The sequence below is a fragment of the Gymnoscopelus braueri genome (assembly GCF_963280865.1).
Source record: "Gymnoscopelus braueri genome assembly, chromosome: 5".
In the NCBI taxonomy this organism is placed as follows: Eukaryota; Metazoa; Chordata; class Actinopteri; order Myctophiformes; family Myctophidae; genus Gymnoscopelus; species Gymnoscopelus braueri.
In genome coordinates, this window is record NC_137606.1 from 16,546,533 (window position 1) to 16,572,662 (window position 26,130).

General features: G+C 41.1%; 1 protein-coding gene across 1 annotated transcript; it reads left to right on the top strand.

The window, feature by feature from the left end:
- Positions 1-959: 959 nt before the first annotated feature.
- On the top strand, positions 960-25,776 carry gmps (guanine monophosphate synthase). Its single transcript, XM_080428018.1, has 16 exons — positions 960-1,224; positions 4,653-4,828; positions 8,142-8,256; positions 8,677-8,774; positions 9,571-9,674; positions 10,764-10,957; positions 13,082-13,247; positions 14,548-14,699; positions 14,862-15,035; positions 16,347-16,452; positions 16,588-16,703; positions 17,103-17,228; positions 20,277-20,392; positions 21,102-21,232; positions 22,253-22,425; positions 23,248-25,776. Exons 1-16 carry the CDS (start codon positions 1,195-1,197, stop codon positions 23,347-23,349), a joined length of 2,079 nt encoding a protein of 692 aa, XP_080284144.1. The 5' UTR covers positions 960-1,194; the 3' UTR covers positions 23,350-25,776.
- Positions 25,777-26,130: the final 354 nt, after the last annotated feature.

Here is a 26,130-nt window from a genome sequence, read left to right on the forward strand (position 1 = left end):
GGAGTCCTCAGCTAAATCACTGATAGTTAGGAACCAAATGGACGCTTGCAGTTCTGTAACTCTGACAGTGTACAAAAATGTAACCAAATGGACCCTGGACCCGTATCATTTGGTTCCTACACTGTCAGAGTTATGGGGGTCCGTGGCCTAATGCATTACCATACTTAGGATCCTTGAAATGAAAAAGATTGAGAACCACAGCTTTGAGGACCACATTAGGAATAAATGTTTCATAATACTTTATGTGTTAACCGTATATTGTGTTTTACTTGTATACATTTTTACCAAATAAAATCAATCAATCAATGTCAATTTAAAAGTGTCCATCAATTTTCTTGTTTTAGTGTAACCCAGAATATTTGTCCTGTGTAAAGTCGTTTCTGATATGTGTGGAACAATGCATTATTAAGTGCAACTTCCCATTTTGGCTTTTTGAGACAAAAGGAAACATTGTCTCTTTCCCCTACTGGAAACTTAAGTTAGCCCTAGAATAGCCTCGGAAACCCATGCCTTTTTTTTAAAGCCCTAGAATGACTGTGATATTAGCCTACATATACAGTAGGCCTGCTACATGTCATGTATTCCATATGGAATATATGAAATATCTATGTAATATCACAGCCATTCTAGGACTACTGCCAGTGCCAAGTGTGCATCCAATCAAAACGAGTTGACAAACTTAACAATTTCAGGAATTAAGGAATCAATGTAAACAATTTGGGGACACACACAGACTAAAGTGGACATCTGTATGAAAAAATAAATACATATAAAAGAAAAAGGAAAACATCTCAGTTGTGTTATGGGTTAAGTGATGTAAAATAAAATAAAAATAAACACCGAATCCGTTCATTTTTGACAAATTCAATTAATGTCAGATCCACCCCACATTCACTTATTGCTCCACCCATGAAGCCGAAAAATACATAATCCCGAATTTTTGTTCCCACGCAAGTTCTCCTCCTCTATTAGCAGACGAGCGGGCGGTGATTTACGGCAGACAGACAGCCAGACGTCTCTCCACCGACACACACAGCTCTGCTCTCCATTTGAAACAGTAGTCGGCGCGCTGACCCAGGAGCGTCTGTCTCACTCACTGAGCTGTGTGTGTGTGATCAGATCAGGGACACCGAGGGACAGAGAGAGAGAGAAAGATAGAGAGAGCTCATTCCACAACACTACAGTCAGACATCCATGGCTCTGTGCAACGGAGATAGCAGCAAGGTCAGTGGAGAACCAGCTTTACTACAACATGGACTCACACGGTGGGATGTGTCTGTGTGTGAGGGCGCCGCTAAACGGGCTGACTTGATGTTAGGACTCGGGGGGTGCCGGGTGGTGTTGTGTTGTGTGGTCTAGTCTCCCCCCCGGTTCATGATGGCCTGTGTGGGGGGAAAGTTACAGAGTGTACCGTGCACCACCAGCACCATCCTGTTGCAGTGTGTCCCGTTAACATGTTGCTGCTGTTTAGGAGATGAGATGGCTGCTGCGCCAGGCCGGGTCGCGGATCAAAAGGCAATTGATCAGTGCCATCGTTTTACTTCACTTTGAGTGACCGCACTGTGTGCTGATGGGTCGTTGAGACTAGCCGCTGTCTGCCTGTCTTTACAGCACCTCGTGGATGGTAGCATTGCTCGGCTAGCTTAGCAAGCAGCAGCAGCACACAGCACAGTACTGGCAGCTAACGATGCTAATGCTAAACACGGCTACACATTTAGAGTAAAGATGCCAGGGATTTGTCAGTGATGTCACAAGAAGGCGTCGTCTAGTGGAAGTGATCCCTTTTGTTTTAGACTAGACTAGACTAGACTTTGGGGTTGGGCATGTCATTTTAGGCCAACATACAAAATAATAATATTTATAAACATTATATTTACAAATATTTTACATTTATCATAGACAAATGTAGACCTACATGCTCTACTCGCGCTTAGGTAAGAGGCCCATGACACTACAAACGTCCCTGTTTGTGACATCACTGACCTATCCTAGGTATCCATTGTGTCTTTATTCTAACACTAGTGACACTAAAAGCTAACTCAGCTAGCTACGCGGCTAGCTAGGCAAGACAAAACAAGACAACCAACAGGATGTCATGGCACCTCATTTCAACACATCAAACTAACATTGTACTTCATTTTGTTACAGTAAATAGCTGTGCGAAACTGCGAATCAGTATTTACCAGTCGTGACTGTCCAGAGAGCTGCGGGCTGTCATGTCAGATAGTTTTGATTTATGTAGGTTACTACTTATCTCAGACTCTCAGTGGTTCTCAACCTGTGGGAAATCATTTGCATTTACCTTACAGGGGGGTCCCCAGATGACAGTGAAGTGACTTTTAAGACCTCAACAAAAATAAGGAAGAAAAGAAAAAGACCATTACTGCATCTAAAATAATCAACAAACTATACTATAAAAACTGCTCAAACACAGGCCAAATTGTCAAATAAGAAATAAGAAAGAGGCAAATATTGTGAAAATAGCCAACGCAAGGCGTTGTGAGCTTGTAGATCTGCTATATTCACAATATTTATCTGTGAAATTGAGTCAAACAAAATGTTATGCCTCAACTCCTACAATTCCAAGTGCTTGTCAGGATGGGGGGTACCCAGTTCAAATGATTATTTTGGGGGGTCACGGCCTGAAAAGATTGAGAACCCCCTGAGTCTTATATCACCAGCCAATGTCTGACATTATACAATGTCTTACTGGCTGTTAGGTATCAAATCAGAAAGTAAACCATTCATTGAAATGAAGCATTTGATTGTGATCCTGTTCCATCTGACAGCGGCGTTGATATTGATCTTCCAGTATGTACAACTGTCTTTTGGTGACAGTCAGTGAATCACAGGCGACGTTTCATTTTCAATTTTCATTTATTCACTTTATTTGTGTCGGGTACAAAGTACATTTAATCTCAAGCAAATACAAAAGATGTCATGTATGTCTTATATTTCTTGGTGAACAAACAGAAGTGTTTTTCTAAAACCACGTGGGTGCATGATATTGCTGTCCTTGCTGACCCGATGTACTCATACAGACTGACAAGCTCTCATTGCCCTAACTCGGTGGTTCTCAAACCTTTTTAATTTCAAGGACCCCATAACTCTGAGAGTGTACAAATGGACCCATTTGGAACCCCCTCAAGGAGTCACGAGGGTCCCTGGACCACACTTTGTGACCCACTGCCATAACCCCCATTCATTCCCACACACACACACACACACAACGCACATTCAAAAAGACTGGCTGTGAACAATTACCCTCCGCTAGGTCTGCTGAAGTGCTACGCAAGTTGGCCTCTCTAACAACCCTATGTGACTTAATGGAAAGTTAATGTCATCACGACATGTGATTGTAGTGAGTGGCTGAATGGATGCAGCACGTTTCACGCGAGTCTGCTACTCAGTATTTGAGCTCACATGTCCATAATTGTGTTAGGTCATTTTGTTAATTCTGAGGATGGCCAGCAGGCCGAAACGGCGTTTGGGGGAGGCCGAAACGCCCCCCTCCCCCCCTTTAAGGTCATTCCATTCTGTCACATTCCTCATGGCGAGGCCAAAGGTGAAGGGATGTTATGGATGGGCTGAAGCCACCATCACACATTGTAGACATGTCCTGGTTTGATTGATTGAATACTTTATTAGACAGAAATGCAAACGTCATGGGTACAGTCATGATGCATTTGGGTTAAAAAGATAACGTAAAAAATAGTAGAAAAGGGGCCGGGGGGTGGATGAAGGCAGTGAATGCCATCACCTTTTCTATGGGAGAAGTGAGATTTACCTCTTCCTTTGGCCTCCTGAAAGATGGATTTGCAGGCCTGTTTTGAAGGAAGCCTTTGATCCACATTTTTTAAGGGATGGTGTCGGGGCATTCCACACATTGGTGGCAGTGCTGTAGAAGGAGAATTTGCCCATGTTTGTTCTATAGGTGGGAGTTACGAGATCGTTGTTGTTTGTTGCCTCTATTATTGCGACTGTCGCTCACTTTTGTGAGGTATTTAGTCAGATATGAGGGCATTGAGGGCAAAGCCCCCCATTGACTATTTTGAAAGCCAATCCCATTTTTAATTGCTTAACCCTGTCTTCTACCCTGAGCCATCCTAGGCTAGCAAAATATGTTGGAAAAAGGTGGGTCAAATGGGCCCCAGGCCGAGAAGTAGTCGAATCACTTTGTTTTGGGAGGTCTGAAGCTTAGTCTTTAGTGACATTGAGATGTTGGAGAACCAAGAAGTGCAAGCGTAGTCAAAGAGTGGCATTGAATTAAGCCTCCGGCAAGAGTCCTGAGAGCACGGAAATTCTGCCCCAAAATCTTGTTCTTTGATTTTACTTTTTTGATCACCTTTGATGCAATGCTTTCACCATGTTTTTCACCTACGTATCAGTTTGTTGTCAAGAATACAGCCCAAATTAGGTTACATGAAAATGTTCGATCTACAAGCTCACGACGCATCGCACTGCAACACGTCATGAGCTTATAGATCGGCTATTATCGGTGTGTGACACCGGCATGCAATAAATAAATCTGACTTCATGTGTGTGATTGTGTACGTTTTCTGAAGCTTGTTATTTCCTCAATTCAGTTAACTGGAATCAAGCTGGACAATGCTTCTTCTTTTTGAATACATTTTTTCTGTGTGTGTCCACAGCTGGATATCAGCAGCAGCGCGGAGCAGAATGGGTCATGCGAGGGGGCCGTGGTGATCCTGGACGCAGGGGCTCAGTATGGGAAGGTGATCGACAGACGGGTACGGGAGCTGTGTGTACGCTCTGAGATCCTGCCCTTGGAGACTCCTGCCTTCGCCATCAAAGAGCAGGGCTTCAGGTGAGAGTAGAAGTCGTTGCTGTCGGGACAGAAACCGCTTATTATCTCCATATTCTAAGTTTTTGTATTTTTTTTGTAAATTAACGCCCTACTTGATCATACTACAGCGTCACACAATAGCATCAAAGGTAGCAGATCCACAAGCTTGAAATGTGGCGCGAAGTGTTTTCAGCTTGTTTTCACCCGACAAAGACAAAGTCATACATCCTCACTGTCAGGCAGAAATGAGAAATGTAAAAAAACTTTGCTTTTCAGGAAATAGATCAAAATAACCTGCGTTTTCAATGGATCCAATGTAGTTATTTAGTCACTAAGTACTACCTTTCATTGGTAAAGTATTTATAAAACCCATGAACAGACTTTACCTCTTTTAAAGGTAGGGTAAGTGATATTTTTGGGTTAAAACAAAAAGTATTTTTTTAAAGGTTAAAGCACTATATTCTGATAGTAATCATTACTATAGAGTGTTTGTTCAGTAACAGGAGTCTCCCCGTCTCTCCAGCTCTTTAATAAACAGAAAATACATTTTCTGGTAGGTGTCAAAATCTCAGCCAATCAGGAGAAAGTACCCATTTTTAAGCTTCATTTTTAAAGTGTTCCAGTTCCAATTTTGCCTGCTCATTTCTTAGTGTCATCACTTCCAATTTCACTTGTTTAATCTATATCCTGATTGAGTTCTCTATCCTGATTGGATAAAATTGGAAATGAAACTGAAACGAAAATGCATTTTCTGTTTTATAAAGAGCTGGAGAGACATGGAGACTCCTTATATGGACAGGACACTCTATAGTAACGAGCACTATCAGAACATAGACCCATTTAGCAATTATTTGAATAATTGCAAATCACTTACCCTACCTTTAATGTCATTACAGATACAGTTTTTAAAAAATAGACTTAGTAGATCGGCTATTTTAGCTACTTTTGCGCGACACTGATACGACGAAGTATGAAATGGGGCATTCATTTAATAACATAGAAATATGGAAATGCAAGGTTTCTGCCTGACAACAATATTAAAAAATTATGTTTTACTCCAGGATATTTAGTACCCGTATACAGTATGTAAGAGCCCTTCATAATGTAACATAATTACAATTGAACTCTTATTTCCTGCTTTTTCATGTGGTAACTGCATGAATCAATCAAGGCTGTCACAGTTTTTTCTTCCATTATTATACGGCACAAAGTGTCTGTCTCATTATGCTTTGCATAATTCTGGAAGTAGATCTAATCAGCACCATTGGGCACTATTTCATTTTTGCCATTTATTTGTAATGATTATTTTTCTTGATTTAATCTCCGTAACTTCTCATAGTGGTTACATGATAACATATTTGATTGAATGAAACAATATGTTCCCAGCTGTTTCAATAGCGGCTAGATCTTGCAGTGCTTATGTAGGTTGTTGGATATTAAAGCAAATCCATCATATGGAATGCTGCTTAAGTTCTTCAACAAGTCCTATGTTGTTAAAGAAGGCTTTTTTGCCTGCTGTGGCAATCAATACAATTACAGCATTAAAACAGTTCTATAGGCCACTTCTGAATGACTGAAGTCAAAGACAATTTACTTAGCTAGTTTACAAGTTAGAATTTTGTTAGAATTTTATTAAAGCATTGAAATAAATTGAGTGCTCCAGTCCAGTCTTTGGCCTCAGGCGTTCAGAAGAGGCCCATAGAAGTGATGTTTATCTTGTGTCCTTTCTGAGAGCAGACCTCCATTTGGAGATTGGCTGAAGCACAAGAGACCCTGTCAAAGACACAGCATTATTTAAGTATTTTTCTTTTAGAATTGCCAATCCTGGTTTCTTCATTGGGGTGTGTGCACATGACTATAATAGTTAATGACAGAGCAGACAGCCAGCAGGAAATATAAAGATATGCACCTGCCATATATTTGACCATAACGTGATACCACGTGTCTGTCAGTCATTGGCTGCTGCCACACATCTGACTGCAGTGTGCCCTTGGACATGGTGATTATATAGAGCAAGCTGGACAATGTGGTGTGAGTCAGCTCGTTGAGGTTCAGTACCCAGCATTGCCTGGGTTATTGTGTGGGTAAAACATTGTCTCTCCCGCACTCCTTCTCCCTCTGTCTCTCTATATGTGCTGTGATGTCAGGCATGTCCATATTTTGGCCACACAGACACAACCACAACTTTAATTTAGATGAGTAATTATCCAAATAATTGGTCTGTAGGATGGTTTTTAGAATGTAAATGTGAAGCAAGTGTCGGAACTCTTCAAGGTGTTGACACATCATGACTAAAGCCTGATTTATACTATGTTGTGCGACACCGTTGCACAACAGAGTGTAAATTAGGTATTAACTGTTTGAGAGTCTGACTGCCTGGTAGTTTAAAAGTTTCAGGTTTGGTCAGCTAGTGCAGCGGCCAAATACAATTAGCGTCTGGGGTCATCTGCTAGATATGTGTATTTTCAGCTGTAGTCGGACCTTGCAGAAGTGGCAGTTGACTTGACTGCAATTGGTGTTCATGGTCAAGTCAATCGATGTACAATTGAATTTTAGTAGGAGAAAGGGAGAAACGCAAGATTCGCTTTCAACATCCGGTTGTTGATCAAGCCATCATGACTCAACGATACAGTACATTTGATAGACTACTACACAAAACTATAACTTAGGAACGTATAGACCTACATTCAAATTAAGATTGATATGCCCATGTGCAACAAAACCTTACGGTATAGAATTACAGGTTTTCAAGACAATAATTGGATTGTTAAATGTTGTAGAAGAGTTGCAGGCTGCTGAAAGCACATTTTTGGGGTATTATGGTGTTCGGCGGTTCACTGGACCACAGGCGGATGGCTTTTAAAGCATCCGTTGTTTCAAATTCAGTCACGGAACCAACACGGGCGTCGTTCAGTAGGACGTCCCACACCTAAGACGTCTTCACGAGAAGAAGAATTTGAAATGCCCTGTATAGTCTCAGCATATGAGCATTAGCCTTTTTCCAAAAGCATGACCTTAAGTATTCAAACAATTTCTGCTTTGGAGAAGGTAACAGAAACATATGGTCTTCCTCTACACATATTTTTTGACAACAAAAATAAACACGCATGCAATAACAGACTGGTGAAACATCTTATTTATGAAGGAGCCCCTATGAACAATGCTTGTAATCTTTATATAGAAGCTGTAGGAATATGTATACTGTTACCTGGCTCAAGAATACCTCTGCTCACTTCCCAATTGTGTTTCAGGCTATATGCTACTTTTTTTTAAATCACCATCTTCTCTTTTCACTCCTTCTCTTCCATCTCTTTACTCTCAACTCTCCCCTCAGAGCGATCATCATTTCTGGAGGTCCTGCCTCCGTTTATGCAGAAGACGCACCCAGGTTTGACCCAGCCATATTCACTATCGGGAAGCCTGTCCTAGGAATCTGCTATGGCATGCAGGTACACACACATCGCATCATTTTAAAAACAAACTAATTTAATCAAGGGAGTAGTTGAGAGAAGAACCTGTTGTTACTTGCAAATGTCTGCATGGGGTAATTGAAGGGAGAATTGAGGGGTTTTACATTTTGATACGCTCACACCTGGATGCTGTCCAATCACACTACAGACTTGTACTGTTTTTGGTAACCGAGGAGCTATACCCTTTTGAAGTACCTAGCCGTGGTTAGTTTAGTTGTTTAGGGAGGGAGGTCTTTACTTGTTCACTTCTCCAGGGAGGATATCTTTTTCCATTCAGCCAAAGGAATCTGAACAGGCGACCCTCGAGTTACAAGCCTGCATGTCTTAATATCCAGGCTACTGCAGCAGTCACAGATCTGAGTGTGTGAGCGCTGAGAGTATCCCCTTGTCTGCTTCCAGATGATGAATAAAGTGTTTGGTGGCACAGTACACAGGAAGAGTGTCAGGGAGGATGGCGTGTTCAACATTGGACTGGACAACACCTGCTCTCTCTTCAGGTACAACGGTGATCAATGCAGATTATATGAAAATAAAGTACTATACTTTCACGTTCTTTGTCCTTACGTACTTTCTGTTAAATGTGTGAGTGCTATTTGATTTAAATTTAAAAAATAAACTAATACTCTGTGTTTGCACTGGTTGAGTATCAATATTTGATACTCACTATGATTCCTAGTGGACCAGAGAGAGATGGATAATAAATTGTGGAGTAGGTTTAGAGGCAGTTTGCTTAGCATGTCTTTGGCTTGTCCCTGTGCCATGCTCACTACATAACCTGCACACGCATTCCACTGGACACAGATGTTCCACAGTTGACACAGACAGAGTCAGACACCACAGTCTAAAATAGGAACCCACATCTTTCTTGCTCTCACTCTCTCACACACACAAATAGAACCTCCACAGGAATAAGTTATCCACATTATACCACCCACTTGTCTGACCTCCTTTAGACTCGCAAGCCAGTCTCTCTAAACGCTTCGCTAAACTAGAGACAATCTCCCAGCTTTCTGTGTTAAAACTGGGCAGAAACAATTGAAGAGATAAAAAAACAAAAAAAACCTGCATTGCAGAACCAATCCAAAGTCTTTAGGGCGATCCCTCGTATTGGGGCGGTGACCGGACTGGGTTTCAAAGCAGTAGGTGAAGGTTTAGGTTTGTTGGCGCACTTAGCAGCTCTACCAACCAACTACCAGACAGTTTGTTGGCAGAGATCTCAGATTGTTACTGTGAGACTAGACCTCTTTGTACACTGTGTGTGTGTGTGTGTGTGTGTGTGTTTGGTCCGTCCAGAGGTCTGCAGAAAGAGGAGATGGTGCTTTTGACCCATGGAGACAGTGTGGACAAGGTGGCTGATGGTTTCAAGGTGGTGGCCCAGTCAGGGAACATCGTTGCTGGTAAGACCCGGCCTGGGCAATGAAAGACTTATCTATCAAAAAATATGGTACCCAGTATATTTAGTTTTAGAATCAGAATCGGCTTTATTGTCACATCACAGGTTTACAGAAGTAAAAAAGTGGGTGAAATTCGTTGTCGTGCAAGTTCTATCGTATTGTTATTTCCATAGAAAAAAAGATAGGGGGGGAAGAAGGGTGGGGGGGGGGGGGGCAAGGGGGAAAAGGGATCAATCAAAATAAACAAACAAATGACCTACATTATATTTACACATAGTACCTGAGATGAGATTTAAAGGTGCGTGAGCATAGCAGCAGATGTATACAGTGCATGATATACTATGGACGTTAGTTAACCCTTAAAGACCTGAGGTGATTCTTAAAAATGTTTTCTAAATCCTAACAGTTTTATGAAAAAAAAATATATAATTTCTTTTTTCACGATTTAAAAAAAAATCGCAGATCTACAAGCTCATAGCGCGAGTGCCGCGCTATGAGCTTGTAGATCTGCGATTTTTGAATAGCCAAAGAAATCTCAACTCATTCCCTGCCTAGAACGTAAAAAACGTAATTATTTCCAATTACCAATTCTGCCAAGAATGTAAAACCCAAAAGACCCTTGACCCAAAGACCAAGGAGATATGATTTTTCGAAGATCTAGACTCCCATCCACTTCCTTGTTAACTTAAAACTTAAACATTCTGTATCTCGGCTCCTGAGTACCTTTTTTTTTCAACACAAAATCTCTGGCAGTGGGCAAACGCGGCCAGAAATAGTTCAGGCAGTGACACAGATGCGTTCCAGGTCTTAATGGGTTAAGGTGCTAGAAAACAGAAAAAAATACAAAAGTCAGAGCGTTGTACATGGGATTAAGGTGCAAAATGGCAGTGCATGTCGACTACGTAATCCACATAATTTGGACTGACACTTTTAAGTCAAGTAGCAAGGACCAATCGTAAGTTTTAAGTGAAGTAACAAGGACCAATCGTAAATTGAATTGCTTTGAACTTGCGATAAACATTGTTTGTTTAATGTTTTCGTTATTAACTTTGATGATCCCCTCACCTGATAATTTGTTTTTTTACCCACAAGGTATTGCCAATGAGCAGAAGAAGCTGTACGGAACGCAGTTTCACCCGGAAGTAGATCTGACGGAGCGGGGAATGGAGATGTTGCGCAACTTCCTGTTTGAGATTGCAGGCTGCACCAGCAACTTCACTGTGCAGAACCGCCAGGAGTCCTGCATCGCGGAGATCAAGGAGAAAGTAGCCAAGTCTAAAGTACTGGTGAGGAGGAATTTGTATGTGTGTCAAAAAAAGTATGCAGTCCAAGTACTTGTTGGTAAGCCACCATTACATAGAACCAAATCAAAGATATCTACATATTGTTGCTGTCGGGCAGAAACCTCTTATCAAATCAATGCACTACTAGATTATACTACAGTCTCACACAAAAGTAGCAGATCCGCAAGCTCGAAACACGGTGCGAAGCGACACGTTTTGAGCGTTTATATCGGCTACTTTTGCCGTTTTTGAATTTGAATCGTGAAAAGTAACAGTTTGGGACAGGTTCCCACCCGACAGATGATATATACACACATAGCATAATCCATCTGAACAGTATATACATGAGATCATGATAAGGGGCATAAGGTTAGGCACAGAGGTGGTAGTACTTGGGTAGGTCAAAAGGCAAACGCAGAAGAAAGCTGTGGTATAAATCAGTGGTTCTCAAACTTTTTCATGTCAAGGACCCCCAAAATGATATGTATTTGGCTGCGGACCCCTATCTCAAAATGTTTTGTTCCAGGGACCCCCAGAAGCAAAGATTGTAGTTACAAATGTTTGCTTTGAAAAATGTACATTCAAGGGTTTGCACAAATGTTCACGATAAAAAAAAAAATAGAAGATCTACAAGCTCATAGCGCGGCACTCGGTGCCGCGCTATGAGCTTGTATATCTGCTATTTTTGAATAGCCAAAGTATAAAAGGTTAAAGTGCTTAAAAGTATTGTGATGCTATATTAACACATTTTGCTGGGGACCCCCTGGAACCCCCCCAAGGACCCCACTTTGAGAACCAATGGTATAAATGCAGGGAGCAGCAGCGGTTGTGTGTGTTGGGGGGGGGGGGGACGGTGGGGGCGAGAGATTAACTCATTCACTGCCACTGACGTAAAAAACGTAATTTGTCCCGTTTACCAATCCTGCCACTGACGTAAAAAACGTAATTTTTTTTTTTTGAAAAAAATTAATTTTTTTTTTTTTTTTTTTTAGTTTTTTTTTCAAATTTGACCCAAAGACCAAGGAGATATGATTGTTTAAAGATCTACACTCCCATCCACTTCCTTGTTAACTTAAAACTTAAAAATTCTGTATCTCGGCTCCTGAGTACTTTTTTTTTTAAATGAAAAATCTCTGGCAGTGGGCAAACGCGGCCAGCAATAATTGTGGCAGTGAATGAGTTAAGTGGAGCAAATTAAACTCAAATTAAAAATCCTTCTCTGTTGGCTGAAAGCAGTTGCTCCAGTCCCCGAGCTCCTCCAAACTGGGCTTCCTCTCATGGGAGAAATTTGGCCTCCTCTCCTAGTTAGAAAAGATTTTTGCAATGTGCATTACTATATTTCTTGTATGTTAGCGTATTGGGTAATTATAATTTTAATATCCCATCAAGAGGAATATATATTTGTATCAACATTACTGTGTATCTGTGTAAGAAGACAGAAATAGCCAGCACTCCATCCGTCCATGACTTCTTCATGATTACAGAAATATCACCCGTAGAAGCAATTTTAAGATGGCTTTATCACCTGAAAGTTTGAGTTAAAAATAAAAGGCAATTTGATCATTCTAAGAAAATCTAACAAATGGACATATGCTTTCACAAATGGTTGACCATAATGTAAAATATATTGTGTATTGTAGTCAATGGGCTAAACCTACCAGGCCACTGTCCTTTTAAAGTAGTAAAATCCTTTCACTGGTTATTTACTTTTGTGACCAATAGAATAAATCAATAATGCACCACAGTTTTCACCTGGTTAATCTTGTTTCATTCTGTATAGTGAATTTATTGTGGTGTAAGCGTTGTACTCTTGACTGACGTATGCCTTTCAGTATGTCAGCTGATAATTGCTTTTACACTGTAACTTGTCGATGTGCATCCACACCCATTAACCCATTAAAACCAGGAAAGCATCTGTGTCCTTTTAGATTTTTGCGTTGGCTGTTCAAAAATAGCAGATATACAAACTCGCAGCGCTTGCACATCTGCTATTTTTGAACATTTTCGAAAAATCTTGGAACGCGTGAGAACTACTGAATCAGAAGGCATTTGTAGAATCGGCCTCAGCAGACACATTGTTTACGTTTCGTTCAGCTCTCTGACCTGTGATTGTGATGACACGGACAGGTGCTGTTGAGCGGCGGCGTGGACTCCACGGTGTGCACAGCACTGCTGAACAAGGCTCTGAGCAAGGACCAGGTGATAGCGGTTCACATCGATAACGGCTTCATGAGGAAGAGGGAGAGCCAGAGTGTGGAGGAGGCCCTCACCAAACTGGGCATCAAAGTCAGAGGTAGATGGAGCCATAGGCATTTCTTTTCATAAATAAAGTGGTTATTCTTATTTATTTGGTTATTGCGAACGCAGCGGAAGTGGAGCTTACTATGAAACCGTGCTCGGCTTGTGAGTGTGAGTGTGTGTGTGTGTGTGTGTCTGTGTGCGCTGCCTGCCTGCAGCTCCTCTGAGATAAGTAAATGTCCAATTTAGACGTACCATACATCAAATGAAAGGTCTTTGAAAACTGAACACACCTGTCAAGGTTGCGTTTAAGCCCGCCCCTTCCCCCGGAAGCCACGCCCCGGAGAAGGCTCCTAAAAACTCCCCATTGAAACCCCATGTTAAATGAAAAGTGCCCGAACCGCTCCCAAACTTTAGTGGGGGTCTACGAACAAAAACTTCGGGCTCGGATTTTGGCTCCGCCCCCCGGAAGTGGGTGAAACAGGCACTTCAAACACTTTGTTGAATTGTTCAAAAACATTCAAAGTTTTTTTTTAGTGAATTTGTATTTTTCTAAGATGCTCCTTTTAACGTAGATTTTTTTTGTATTTAAAAAAAAAAACTATGTAATATAATAATTATTTTATTTTTTTTGCGTTCGCTTCGCGCGTCTTACTTGTAAGTTAAATATTCTCAAACAAAAACTTTAATCAAATCGAAGTGTCTCGAATTGGTTTGAAAATGTTTGAAATTTGACAAAATATCTGTCTAAACATTGGTAATCAGTCAGTGGTTTAGGACTCCAAAATGGGATCGGCATTGGTCCCAAAACTAGACAAGGTCATAGTGGTGGGTTTAACGGAGCCCAAGATGGCTGTCACGTCTCAATGAAAACGTTTGCTGTGTATATTGGCCAGACCGATATCAGACATTATTTGACTTTTTTTGATGAGTCATGATTTTTAACCACTTTCAACCAGGGGTCCCTATTTTGGTCCTTCTTTTTTCAAAAGTTTTCAAGTGTTGAATGTGACTTGCTGTGAGCTTGCAGATTGTCAATGTCTGAAATATTTCAAAATAGTGATTCAGTTTAGTTTGTGTTTAAAGTAGAATGGAAACTTAAATCAAATCTAAGTTTTTCAAATTGATTAGAAAATGTTGCACTTTTTGACAAAATATTAGTTAAAACATTAGTAACCGTTTGTCTATGACTCTCCAAAATCAGGATTGGCATTGGACCCAATAATCTGGCATCGGTCTCTAGTGCTGTGCTTGAAATTGGTTTCTGCATGCTTTTTGTCCGTGTTCTGATCCGTTCATCCTTCTTTTTCTTCTGCCTTCTTTTTGACCATTGTGCTCTCTAAACATCTTTCCAGTGGTGAATGCAGCCCATACTTTCTATAATGGAACGACAACCCTGCCAATCTCAGAGGAGGACAGAACCCCACGGAAGCGAATCAGCAAGACGCTCAACATGACCACCTACCCTGAAGAGAAGAGGAAGATCATTGGAGACACCTTCGTCAAGGTGGGATTAGCCACTTGTTTATTTTTACCTGCTTGTGTCTGGTTGTTGTTGTTGATTTATCCCTCATATTTCCCACTTAATCTGTTTATCACACCTTACTTTTTTATTTACTTCCTGTATTGTCTAACTGGCTTCCTGGTTTGTGCTAATTAACATCCCCAGGTGGCCAATGAGGTGATAGGAGAGCTCAACCTGAAGCCTGAAGACGTTCTCCTGGCTCAGGGTACTCTCAGGCCTGACCTTATCGAGAGCGCCTCGCACCTCGCCAGTGGCAAGGCTGAACTCATCAAAACGCACCACAATGACACTGAGCTCATCCGCAAGCTCAGAGATGAGGTAACGCACGCATGCATGCATGCGCACACACACACACACGATCGTACAAGCAAGCATATACACCAGAAATAGCTCAATAAAGTTCTCTCAAATCCAGAATACATTGGTATGTATTCAAAGAGCCAGACTAGTATCGATCTACAAGTTCACAGATTGTAGATCGGCTATTTGTTAAAGGGACTACGCCATGAATTTGAACTTTTCCTTCTTTTTTGTGTGTTTTTGGTCTCCCCTACCTCTCTTCTATCCCAAAAATACCCTAGTTGGAGCACTCAGGCTTTCACAGCATATCTGGGGTTTTATGTAAATTGGTCTCAAAACAGGCCAAATTGATTTGGCCCCGAAAGTGACGTCACTAGCGTACAATCCCTCCCGTTTTTCAGTTTTTTTTTTTTTTGGTTTTTGCACTCAGAACCAGGAGATAACATGCATACAAACACTGGCTCAATAGCGCTACGTGCAAATCAGGACAATGTGGTATTGCAGGTGAAAGTGCTTTAAAAGCCAGAGAGAAGTTGGTTGGAATGACTATATCTGAGGCTTGATTTAGGCTCAAACCTTTTGAAAAACGTTTGAGGGACATAAACAATATGAATTTTAATTCATGGTGTAGATCCTTTAACACATCGACCGCCAGAGGTTAATCTCATAATGTACTCACCAGTGCCAAGGTGTTTTTGTTGTTTTTTAGTTTTTTTCATGTCGCCATAGATCTTGTTAAAATCCTTAAGATTGAGCCGTACAAGGTCTGTTTACATCCGCGACATCCCACTGTATCTCCCAGTGAAGACCACGTGTCAAACGGGGTATCCATGTTGTAGTTAGAGCGGATTACGTTAAACAGTGAAATGCGAGGAGAAAAAACTACAGGAAGAGAATTGAGTTTCAGTTTCGTCTGTAGAACGAGAGCGGACGTGATCGTCAAAACCGGATCCCAAATAATTCTATTTCCGGTCATCAAACCGGAAACGGAAGTGGATCAAAAAAAATCCGAAAGTGAACCCGGAAGTGAATAGCGCGAAAAGACCGTGGACCGTAGGGCTACGGTCTCGGCGCTTAACAGTTGGATTTAACGGACCGTAGGACTACGTTCTTGGCGGTTAATGTGTTAAAGAACCTTAGAAATTCAAATTTATTTTTATTTTCACCTATAATGACATGACCAATATTGGGAGCCCAGGGTGAAAGTGTTTCAATAACCATGCTTTACACGCACAGTGACGAGGTGTTCACCACGTAATACTTCTCCTTTCTACTCTGACTCTGCGTTGTTAGTTGCATTGCTGACCCCACTCCTTTGCCATCTTGCAGGGAAAAGTAATCGAGCCACTGAAGGACTTCCACAAAGATGAGGTTCGAGCGCTGGGGAGAGAGCTTGGTCTGCCAGAGGAAATCGTCTGTAGACACCCTTTCCCTGGTTAGTACTGCACACACTCACATGCACTTGCACTCTTGATGTGACCCAACGAACGGTTGGGATTCTTCAAGTCCGATTTTTCAGATATATCACAGTGCTTTGTAAAAATATCCTCTTCCTCCCTCCCTTTTGTAGGTCCTGGTCTGGCTATAAGGGTGATCTGTGCAGATGAGCCCTACGTCTGTAAGGACTTTACTGAGACCAACAACATCCTCAAAATCGTCTCAGACTTCTCCGCCAGTGTCAAAAAGGTCAGAGAACAGCTGCCCAGTGTGTTGGCCACGACATAGACGGCTCATGTTCGGCTGGAGTCCTGTGTTGCACATGTCCTTCTCCCCCTCTGATGGGACACAGTTAATATCGTGTCACAAGAACCATGTTTTATTCCATAGCGATCAGTTGTTCGATGGGACCATGACGTGCATGATGCATGTTGTTGGTCTGAGTGTAGTCAATTGATTTGTAAGAATTTCCTCCAAAGAAGTCTTTAAGCATTAACCGCACAGAAGCACTACTCCATAAAAGAGCATTTTCTGATGATGGTACCCTCACTTAAGTATCTCATTTGCATGAATTCAGTCTCATACATCAACTCTGTATCCCTCTCCTTAATGCATTTTTATCTCTCTTTTCTCTTTCCCTCCCTACAGCCCCATGTGTTGCTGCAGAGAGTCAGATCATGTATATCAGATGAGGAAGAGGAGAAACTCTTGCAAATCACCAGCCTTCATTCACTCAATGCCTTCCTACTGCCCATCAAAACTGTCGGAGTCCAGGTAGCCCAAATGAACAAAGACTCTCTGTACATCAGTTATTCCCATCTTTGTAAATTAGTCTGTTCATCAGTTAAGATGTCATTAACTGGTAGTCTAATGATATTAAATATAGAGGCTAAAACTGGTCTGGGAGTTGGGGAAAAAAACTGCATTGCTGAACCAATGCCCAGACTTTCGGGAGGTTGTTCATGATACGGTATCAGGATTGGTTTCCAAAGCTGGGCGTGGGTATGTTAGACTTAGAGATTGTTTTCTCTGCTATTTTAGCCCTACATTGAATTTAGATATCCTCAGACGCATCGGTAGGCGAAGATCTCTGATCCTCTAGCTATGCAAGACTGGTGAAACGTGGTAATTGGTGAAACAAGCTTTTTTAAATCCAATCAATTGATGCATAAATACATCGATCCATTGCGACAAGTGTCCATTAATCCGCACACACTACTATACACTTAGCCAACTTGTTTTTTCCATGTGGCCTATATACAAAAGGAAAGCAAAGATGCTTTTAAAAATAGCCAGCGTTCACTTTGAAGATTGTGCCAACATATGTTCTGAATTGAAAGTAAGCAAATGGTTACTTGGAGGGAGAGAAAAATGAAAGCTGGCCTTGAGATCGAATGAAAGCAATGGACAACTACTGTAAAAGTGAATGAGACCAGACCAGCATAGCAGTCGGCTGTGTTTGTGTGTGGAGTGTTTTGCTTAGTTGAGACGTCTGCTGAGGTATGGGCAGACACAGATGTTTGTCTCCATCTTCTTCATAAGCATAGTTTAGTGGTAAACCACCACCCGACACACCCACCCACCCTGGCACCTCCTCCCTTCTCCACTTCACTTTCATTCTTTCTTACTGTCTACCAAAGAGCTTTAAAACTGCCATGGACAGTGGTGGAAGTACTCCGTTTTGTTTTTACTTAAGTAAAAGTAGCAATACCACAATGTAGAAATACTGTTACAAGTTAAAGTCCTGTATTCAAAATGTAACTACTTGAGTAAAAGTACAAGTATTGACATCAAAATATACTTAAAGTATCAAAGTAAAAGCACTTAAGTTTTAGAAAAGAATGTCGATCTCTGCCATTTTTTAAAAGACAAAGTATAAAATAGGGCTTTTTGTAATCTAAATCTACAAAGGAAATTGTAAGTTTTCAATTCATTGTAGTGGAGTAGAACGTATACTATTTGCCTCTAAGATGTAGCAGAGTGCAAGTATAAAGTATTGAAAATGGGCATACTCAAGTAAAGTATCTCAAAATTGCAGTACTGTACTTAGTTACTTTCCACTAATTTGGTAATGGATAAGCTTTTTTCCCCCTTTTTCTCTCCACTCCTTTAACGGAAATGTGGTTTATTTGATTGCATGAGCGCTGCTCAGTCACAAACCATTTAAAAGAGGGTGAGCTTGACTTATACACTGTCCCACTATAGCTACAATAACAATAATGGTGACTACTTTGGTGATTCAGACACACCCACTCACCACAGCCAGCCGGTGTCATCATGGTGGGTGTGGCTCTGTTACTTCCTGTTTGAATCCACAGAGTGCTACATTTCCCCCAAACCTCGGACCTGGACGCAGCCAGGAGACTGTAGTAGACAAACACCGTAAACGTATACCCCTGAGTTACTGTAGGTGGAAGAAATGAGCCTAGATCAGTGACAACCAGCCAGGTTATTTCAGAAACCTTTTTTCTCCATATCCTTTTCATGTTTATTTTTATTTTTAAATGAACTCATTTAGACCCGAGGCCGATTCTAAAAACAGCTTCTAAATCCTAACCTAAGTGTTCTAAAAAATGTCAAATCTTTATAAAAAAAATAAATGACAGAGGCGTTCCTGACTTGAAAGGTATGACAACATATACAGTAGGTGTGACATGTCTAAATGGGTTAATGCCCTACTTTGTCATACTACAATGTCGAACTAGAAACTAAAGTGATAGTGAAAAGTACCAGTTTTGGACATACAAGGTTTCCACCCGACAGCGACAATATAGAACCCATTACATAGAAAGGGGAACTAGTCCCTTTTCAAGTGAGAAAATGTAGTCAAAAGGCAAAGCATATTTAATGTATGGGGTTTATTAAGAACACATTCTTCTGTTCTGAAGGGTTATAAAACAGGTTTACTATAGTACACAATTGGACGTTGGCAACTAAGCAGTGGTCGTACGTTTCTTTGCAATGTGTGTTTGATGTCGCTGACATCCGGCATGTCCAGTCCATATGTGGGAATTTTTGCGTTTCGGGCTTGTAGATCTGCTACTTTTAAGGCTTTTGTGTGACGCTGTAGTATGATCAAGTAGGGAGTTAATTTACGAAAAAAAGTTAGGACATGGAGATGAGAGGTTGCTTCCCGACAACGACGATATGCCGATTTGCACTGACGTTGGGCATGTCCAGGCAGACCGTTATGGGCATTTCGGTGCGCTCACCACAGACACCACATTGTGGTGAGCCATAATTTTTGAACTTTGTATAGTGCTACAGTACTTCAATAGTCCCCATATTTGACACCATGTGTCCCAGTACTTCAATAGTCCCCATCTTTGACACCATGTGTCCCAGTACTTCAATAGTCCCCATCTTTGACACCATGTACCCCAGTACTTCAATAGTCCCCATCTTTGACACCATGTACCCCAGTACTTCAATAGTCCCCATCTTTGACACCATGTATCCCAGTACTTCAATAGTCCCCATCTTTGACACCTTGTATCCCAGTACTTCAATAGTCCCCATCTTTGACACCATGTGTCCCAGTACTTCAATAGTCCCCATCTTTGACACCATGTATCCCAGTACTTCAATAGTCCCCATCTTTGACACCTTGTATACCAGTACTTCAATAGTCCCCATCTTTGACACCATGTGTCCCAGTACTTCAATAGTCCCCATCTTTGACACCATGTGTCCCAGTACTTCAATAGTCCCCATCTTTGACACCATGTATCCCAGTACTTCAATAGTCCCCATCTTTGACACCATGTGTCCCAGTGCTTCAATAGTCACCATATTTGACACCTTGTGTCCCTTGCTCTTCAGGGAGACTGTCGGTCCTACAGCTATGTGTGTGGTATCACCTCTAAAGAGGATCCTCCCTGGGACCACCTCATGTTCCTTGCCAGACTCATCCCACGCATGTGCCACAGCATCAACAGGTAACGCATGCACAAAGCTCAGGAACGCTACTTTTGACATATTTATGCATATACACACTTTTTCGTTCTATCTACATATGTGTATCTATCAGTCTATCATACTGAGCCTGTTTGTTTCCCCTTACAACCCCTGTAATCCACGGTATATGTTGAAGTTCAAAGATGTACAGTATGGTTACAATTTTAAAAGCTCACTTTTGGGAGTTATTAGGTTTTAATCATTTCAGCTGTGTCCGATTACAAGATGACGGATTCAGGGGTGTGCCGATATATCGTCCTGCGATATATCGCGATACGTTTTCGTGACGATATGTATCGTTTTTTTTTTTTTTACAATAATAATAATCAGGCATGCAAACAGCCTGAGGTGAAAAGGGTGACAACATGTTGTTTTTCTCCGGGTCAGGTGTCACACTATTGCCCTATTTGGATTCAAAACGGCTATTGTAGCTGAAAAGCTACAAGTTTGCATGTCAGAATAATGCAAAAACAGAATTATTTGTTTGCATTTGCTTTTTTTCCTCCCCCATATATTTTCATAATAAAAAAGTGCGTATCGTATCGAAGTTGTGAGCCCAATATCGTATCGTATCGTTTCGTGAAATTAGTGTATCGGCACACCCCTACGGAACAGTGTTGCTTTTGAATTGGTACGCCTACTGTAGCAATGTGTAGGCACCGACACACCTGTATGTCTCTCCTCTTCCAGAGTTGTGTATGTGTTTGGCTCCCCTGTGAAGGAGCCCCCCACAGACATCACGCCAACCTTCCTGACCACGGGCGTACTGAGCACGCTCAGACAGGCTGACTTTGTAGCCCACTCTATCCTGAGGGAGTCTGGTAAGGAAGTGTGTGTGTGCATTTGTGTGAAACGTGTTAAAGGCAGTGGTGGAAAAAGTACTCAAATGTTTTACTTAAGTAAAAGTATCAATACTGCAATGCAGAAGTACTCTGTTAACAAGTAAAAGTCCTGAATTCAAAATTGACTTGAGTAAAAAGTACAAAAGTATTGGTATCAAAATGTACTTAAAGTACCAAAAGTAAAAGTACTAAAATGTTTGAAAATAGCAGATCTACAAGCTCACAACGCGTCACATCGCGACGCGTTGTGAGCTTGTAGATCGGCTATTTTCAAATACCATAGGTATAAAATAGGGCTGAAGTGGTTAATGTGTGTTTTATAATATAATAATTTATATTTGCAAAGTAACTAGTAACTAAAGTTTTCAAATAATTGTAGTGGAGTAAAAGTACAATATTTGCCTCTGAGATGTAGTGGATGGAGTAGAAGTAAAACAACTGGAATCCAGTAAAGTACAAGTACCTCAAAATTGTACTTAAGTACAGTACTTGAGTAAATGTACTTAGTTACTTTGCACCACTGGTTAAAGGGGATGTGGAAGGGGGGATGTGGAAGGATGTGGTGTGTTCAATTGCGTGCAAAATGTAGGACGAAGGATGGCGTTGCTCCCCGAGAATAGCCGATCTATAATCTCAACACGTTGTAGATATTGGTTATGTTAAAGTTTATAATGAACAATGTTAAGAGGTCACCAAGCAGCACCCTTCAGTCCAGTGTTACTTTGCTAAGTGTCCCCGGTACAACACCAATACTACAGTGGGGGCTGAGGAGATGTACTTGTCAATGTAATTTAATGATTTAATCTCATAATGTAATCATACAATCTGTGACACCTTGCTCTCTTTCACTCTCAATCCTGCCTATCTTTCATACTTACAGAGCTGACTAATGAAGCAGAGATGCTCTAAAATGCATTTGAACATAAACAAGTGCCTTCTGTTTCATAATCTGGGGATAACTCTCTTCTTACTTTTCTTTGACATGATCTCCCTCTCCAGGCTACTCTGGTAAAATCAGCCAGATGCCCATCATCTTGACCCCCCTGCACTTTGACCGTGACTCCCAGTCGAAGCAGCCGTCCTGCCGGCGCTCCGTGGTGATCCGTACCTTCATCACCAGCGACTTCATGACGGGGATCGCTGCCACGCCTGGTCAACACATCCCCGAAGAGGTACTGGTGCTGTTTTAGCCTCTCAACTGAACTGCCTTTAACTGACAGTTAGACATGCTGTACATTAGCCTGCTGTATGTTAGCCTGGCTATTACTTAAAGACCCTGTAAACAGGAAGTAGGCCTATGAACAGGAAGTAGGAATATAAGCAGTATTATGTATTCACATTTTGTCAGACCACAGAATAATATGTCATAAACCACCCAGCAAAATAAAAATGATTTAGAATAATTGTTATGTATATAAAGATTGGTTTCAAAGTCATGAAAAATATTTGTAGTTTGTTTTTTGCAAAGCTGTGGGGGGGGGGGGTGTCCACTGAAGGCAGTGAAATAATTATTTTAGCCAGAAGATGGCGATGCACTCTAGGGTATAGCATGACACACTGGCCTATAATTTTTTATATAAAAATCATAAATTAGTAGCCTAATGCAGGTGTAAGACCATTGTGTTTGTATTGTGTTATAGGTATAATGCATAGTTTTCCATGCATTTTGGGGGGTTTGATCCCCAAAAACAATTTTGACGCACGCCCAGGATAGGTGTCCCTTAATTTCATTTCTGGGAGTTGGCAACCCTAACCTTGCCGCTTTTGCTGAACTGACGCCACTGCCTCCAAGTTAAGGTTGGCTGTCTGTCAAAGTGTGTTGAGGAAGTATGAAAAAAGATATTGTTTATTTTTACTCCATGTGTTGGGTGAACATTTATGTAGTAGTGCTTCTAATTGGTATTTTTGCTTCTTTTTCACATTTTACTTGCATCACAATCTCAGTGGGACTATGTGGGTTAACTCACATGTGTGCTGTTTATCTGCTTCTGCAGGTGGTGCTGAAGATGGTGAGCGAAATAAAGAAAATCCCAGGCATCTCCAGAGTCCTGTATGACCTGACCTCCAAACCACCTGGCACCACAGAGTGGGAGTAGAACCCCAAGAGAATCACACGCACACACACACGCACGCACACACAGACACACACACCCACCCACCAACACACACACACACACACACACACACACACACACACACACACACACACACACACACACACACACACACACACACACACACACACACACAGTCAACATAGATACCAGAGAGGTGATCCCCTCTCCTCTTACCTTTACCAGGTTGTCTTTCCTCCTTATTACTCCTAACACACACACACACACAGTCCCATGCCCCCCCCCCCTTCACCCCTCCTCTCTTGAACATTCCCATGGAAGGCGGGCAGTACTGTGACCAGCGGGCGCACCAGGCCGCTACTACTCTGCTTCCCCTCCATATTTATATATATTTTTGGCAATGGGGTCTGATATTGTTGTTGGTTATTGATAATATAATGACAATTCATTGTAGTTCTTTTTTTTCTTCTCATTCATGCGTGACAATGCATTTCTTTCTTGTCTCTGGTGGAAAAATTAACAGCTGCTTCCGGTTTTGAGGTTGGCTTTCGAAGGAGAAAAAAAAGCGTTAAGAAAGTGGACTTTAGTGCACGGCGTGCCTCAGGTTGTGTCATGAGATGAATTCATTCAGGAAACTAAATGGAAACATAATGTCATTGAAATGGATGAATGGCTTACCAGCAGTAAAAGAAAAACCCAGAAAAAACATCCGTCGCTTTTTGCCTTTTTTTCTGTCTCAACTTATATTTTTACTGTTATAGTTAAGGCTATTCTCAGCCTAAGACTGTTCTCCCTATATATAATATACAGTACATATATGTGTTCATTTTCCTACTGTATACTGTGTTAAGCGTGGCAGGGTCTACCTGTCCAAAAAGTAAACTAAAGAGAGAAACTATATGACCAATTAAACTATTTTTAGATTCTTTTTTTTTTGCCAAATGTAGAATAAGCTGTGTTGATATATCAGTGGTTTCTGATCTAGTCCAAACTGGAGTTATTGGCAGGTGTTGCTACAGTATAGCTACAGTATAGCTACAGTGAGCTGTGGTCCACCAGAGAATTACTTATTAACCACATGAACCCTAGCGTCCCTATTCTGGGTTGACCATTCGGCAAAAGTAGCAGATCTGCAAGCTCATAAAATGCAACGTGTTGTGAGCTTGTAATGGGCTATTATCGGTGAAGATATTTAGTGTAGAGGGGGAAAAAACAGGGGGCCTAATATAGACCCCTGGGGGACTCTGGTCAACTAAGTATATAGGGTTTAAAAGTGGTTAAATATCACAATGTGCAGGATAACCTCCAAAAACGGTGGGTGACCTTTTTGTGTGTGCCTGTTTTTTATTTTATTTTCTTGAGTTATTTTAAATGTGAACTGATCTGGACTTAATGCTCGCCTCCTGAAAGGCTGATTATAATTTGTTCCATATGCTGCAATATATATGCTTTTTATGAGAAACAAGAAAACAAGAGGACTGACTTAAAAATTAACAAAATTCTCAACTAGAGTAGAGTTGATAACTGTTGTATGCATTTGTCATTTTCATTGCCATTTGGCTGCTCCCATGTTGTGTGGGAGCAACGTTTTTGCACATTCTTAATTTCTTAACTAACCCATTAAGCCTTGATGCTTCCTGACATAAAGGATAGTACATTCATTCTCCGTAGTGTCAACGGTCCAATTAAAAGGGTTCCGTCTGTTGTCACCTCCAGGAGACCAGACTAAAATGGGCCTCCAGAAAGGCGTTACTGGTGTATTTGCTGTTCAAGCATACAGTATTTTCTAATCCCTCATCTCACTCCTATCATTTAGTCCACAGCAGGTACACTGCAGAATCCCGAGTCTTAATTTAACTCTTGACAGTTTAAATGGTCCATTTGGTTAGATTTGTACACTCTTTGAGTTGGAAGAATGAACACTGAGGATTTTACTAGGCACAGTGCTCAGGTTTAACTGAGTTTTGTAATGTTTCTCCAGCCACCACATGGATCTAGTAAAGTCTCTGACTGCGGTCTCATGGTAAATTGATGCTTGGCCACTTGTCGCTTCGAGCGTAAATTTGCCTCCACGCCTCCTGAACATACTTTATTGTCTTTGTGCCTCTCATCCATTTCCTTCATTTCAGTGGCAAAATCACTCAAAATCCAAAATGAAACTGTCCCTTAATTCGTCTAGTGTTTCCCTCCCCTGTGTTGCCTTTTTATGTGTGTGTGATGATACATGTCTCCATAGAAAACGGCTTGATATTAACAGACATTAAATTTTTTAGTTGAATTTGCAATATTGAGATAAGATTAAGTTATGCAATTTTGTCTTTGTTTTTTGTTCAAATAATGCTCATCCTCCTTAGTAATGTGCCTCAAACCAAGCCACAGCATGCAGTTTCAACTATGATGACATTTGTATAATGAAAAATTGAGCTTTAATAAAGAAGTCCACATTGAGATCATTGTCTGGTTTCTCATTTCACCACAACAATTATAGTGAAGGCCTTCATTTGATTTCCTTAACCACTTAATACTCGACAAATGGAGAAATAAGCCACTCTACAAGCTCACAATGTGTTGCGACATCTTGTGAGCTTGTAGATCTGCTATTTTCACTAGTGGTTAAGTATCAGTGGTCTGCAATATGTTATTTGAAATCGAGCTCTATATCCCACACTATTTTTTTTTCTTCTGTGTACCATGTTAATTGATTTCTTGCAGATCTCATCAATTACAGGCAGAAGGCTGTCATGTGCACTCAAAAGGATCACGAGAGCTCAGGGACCAGTCACATGACATACTGCAGGCCTA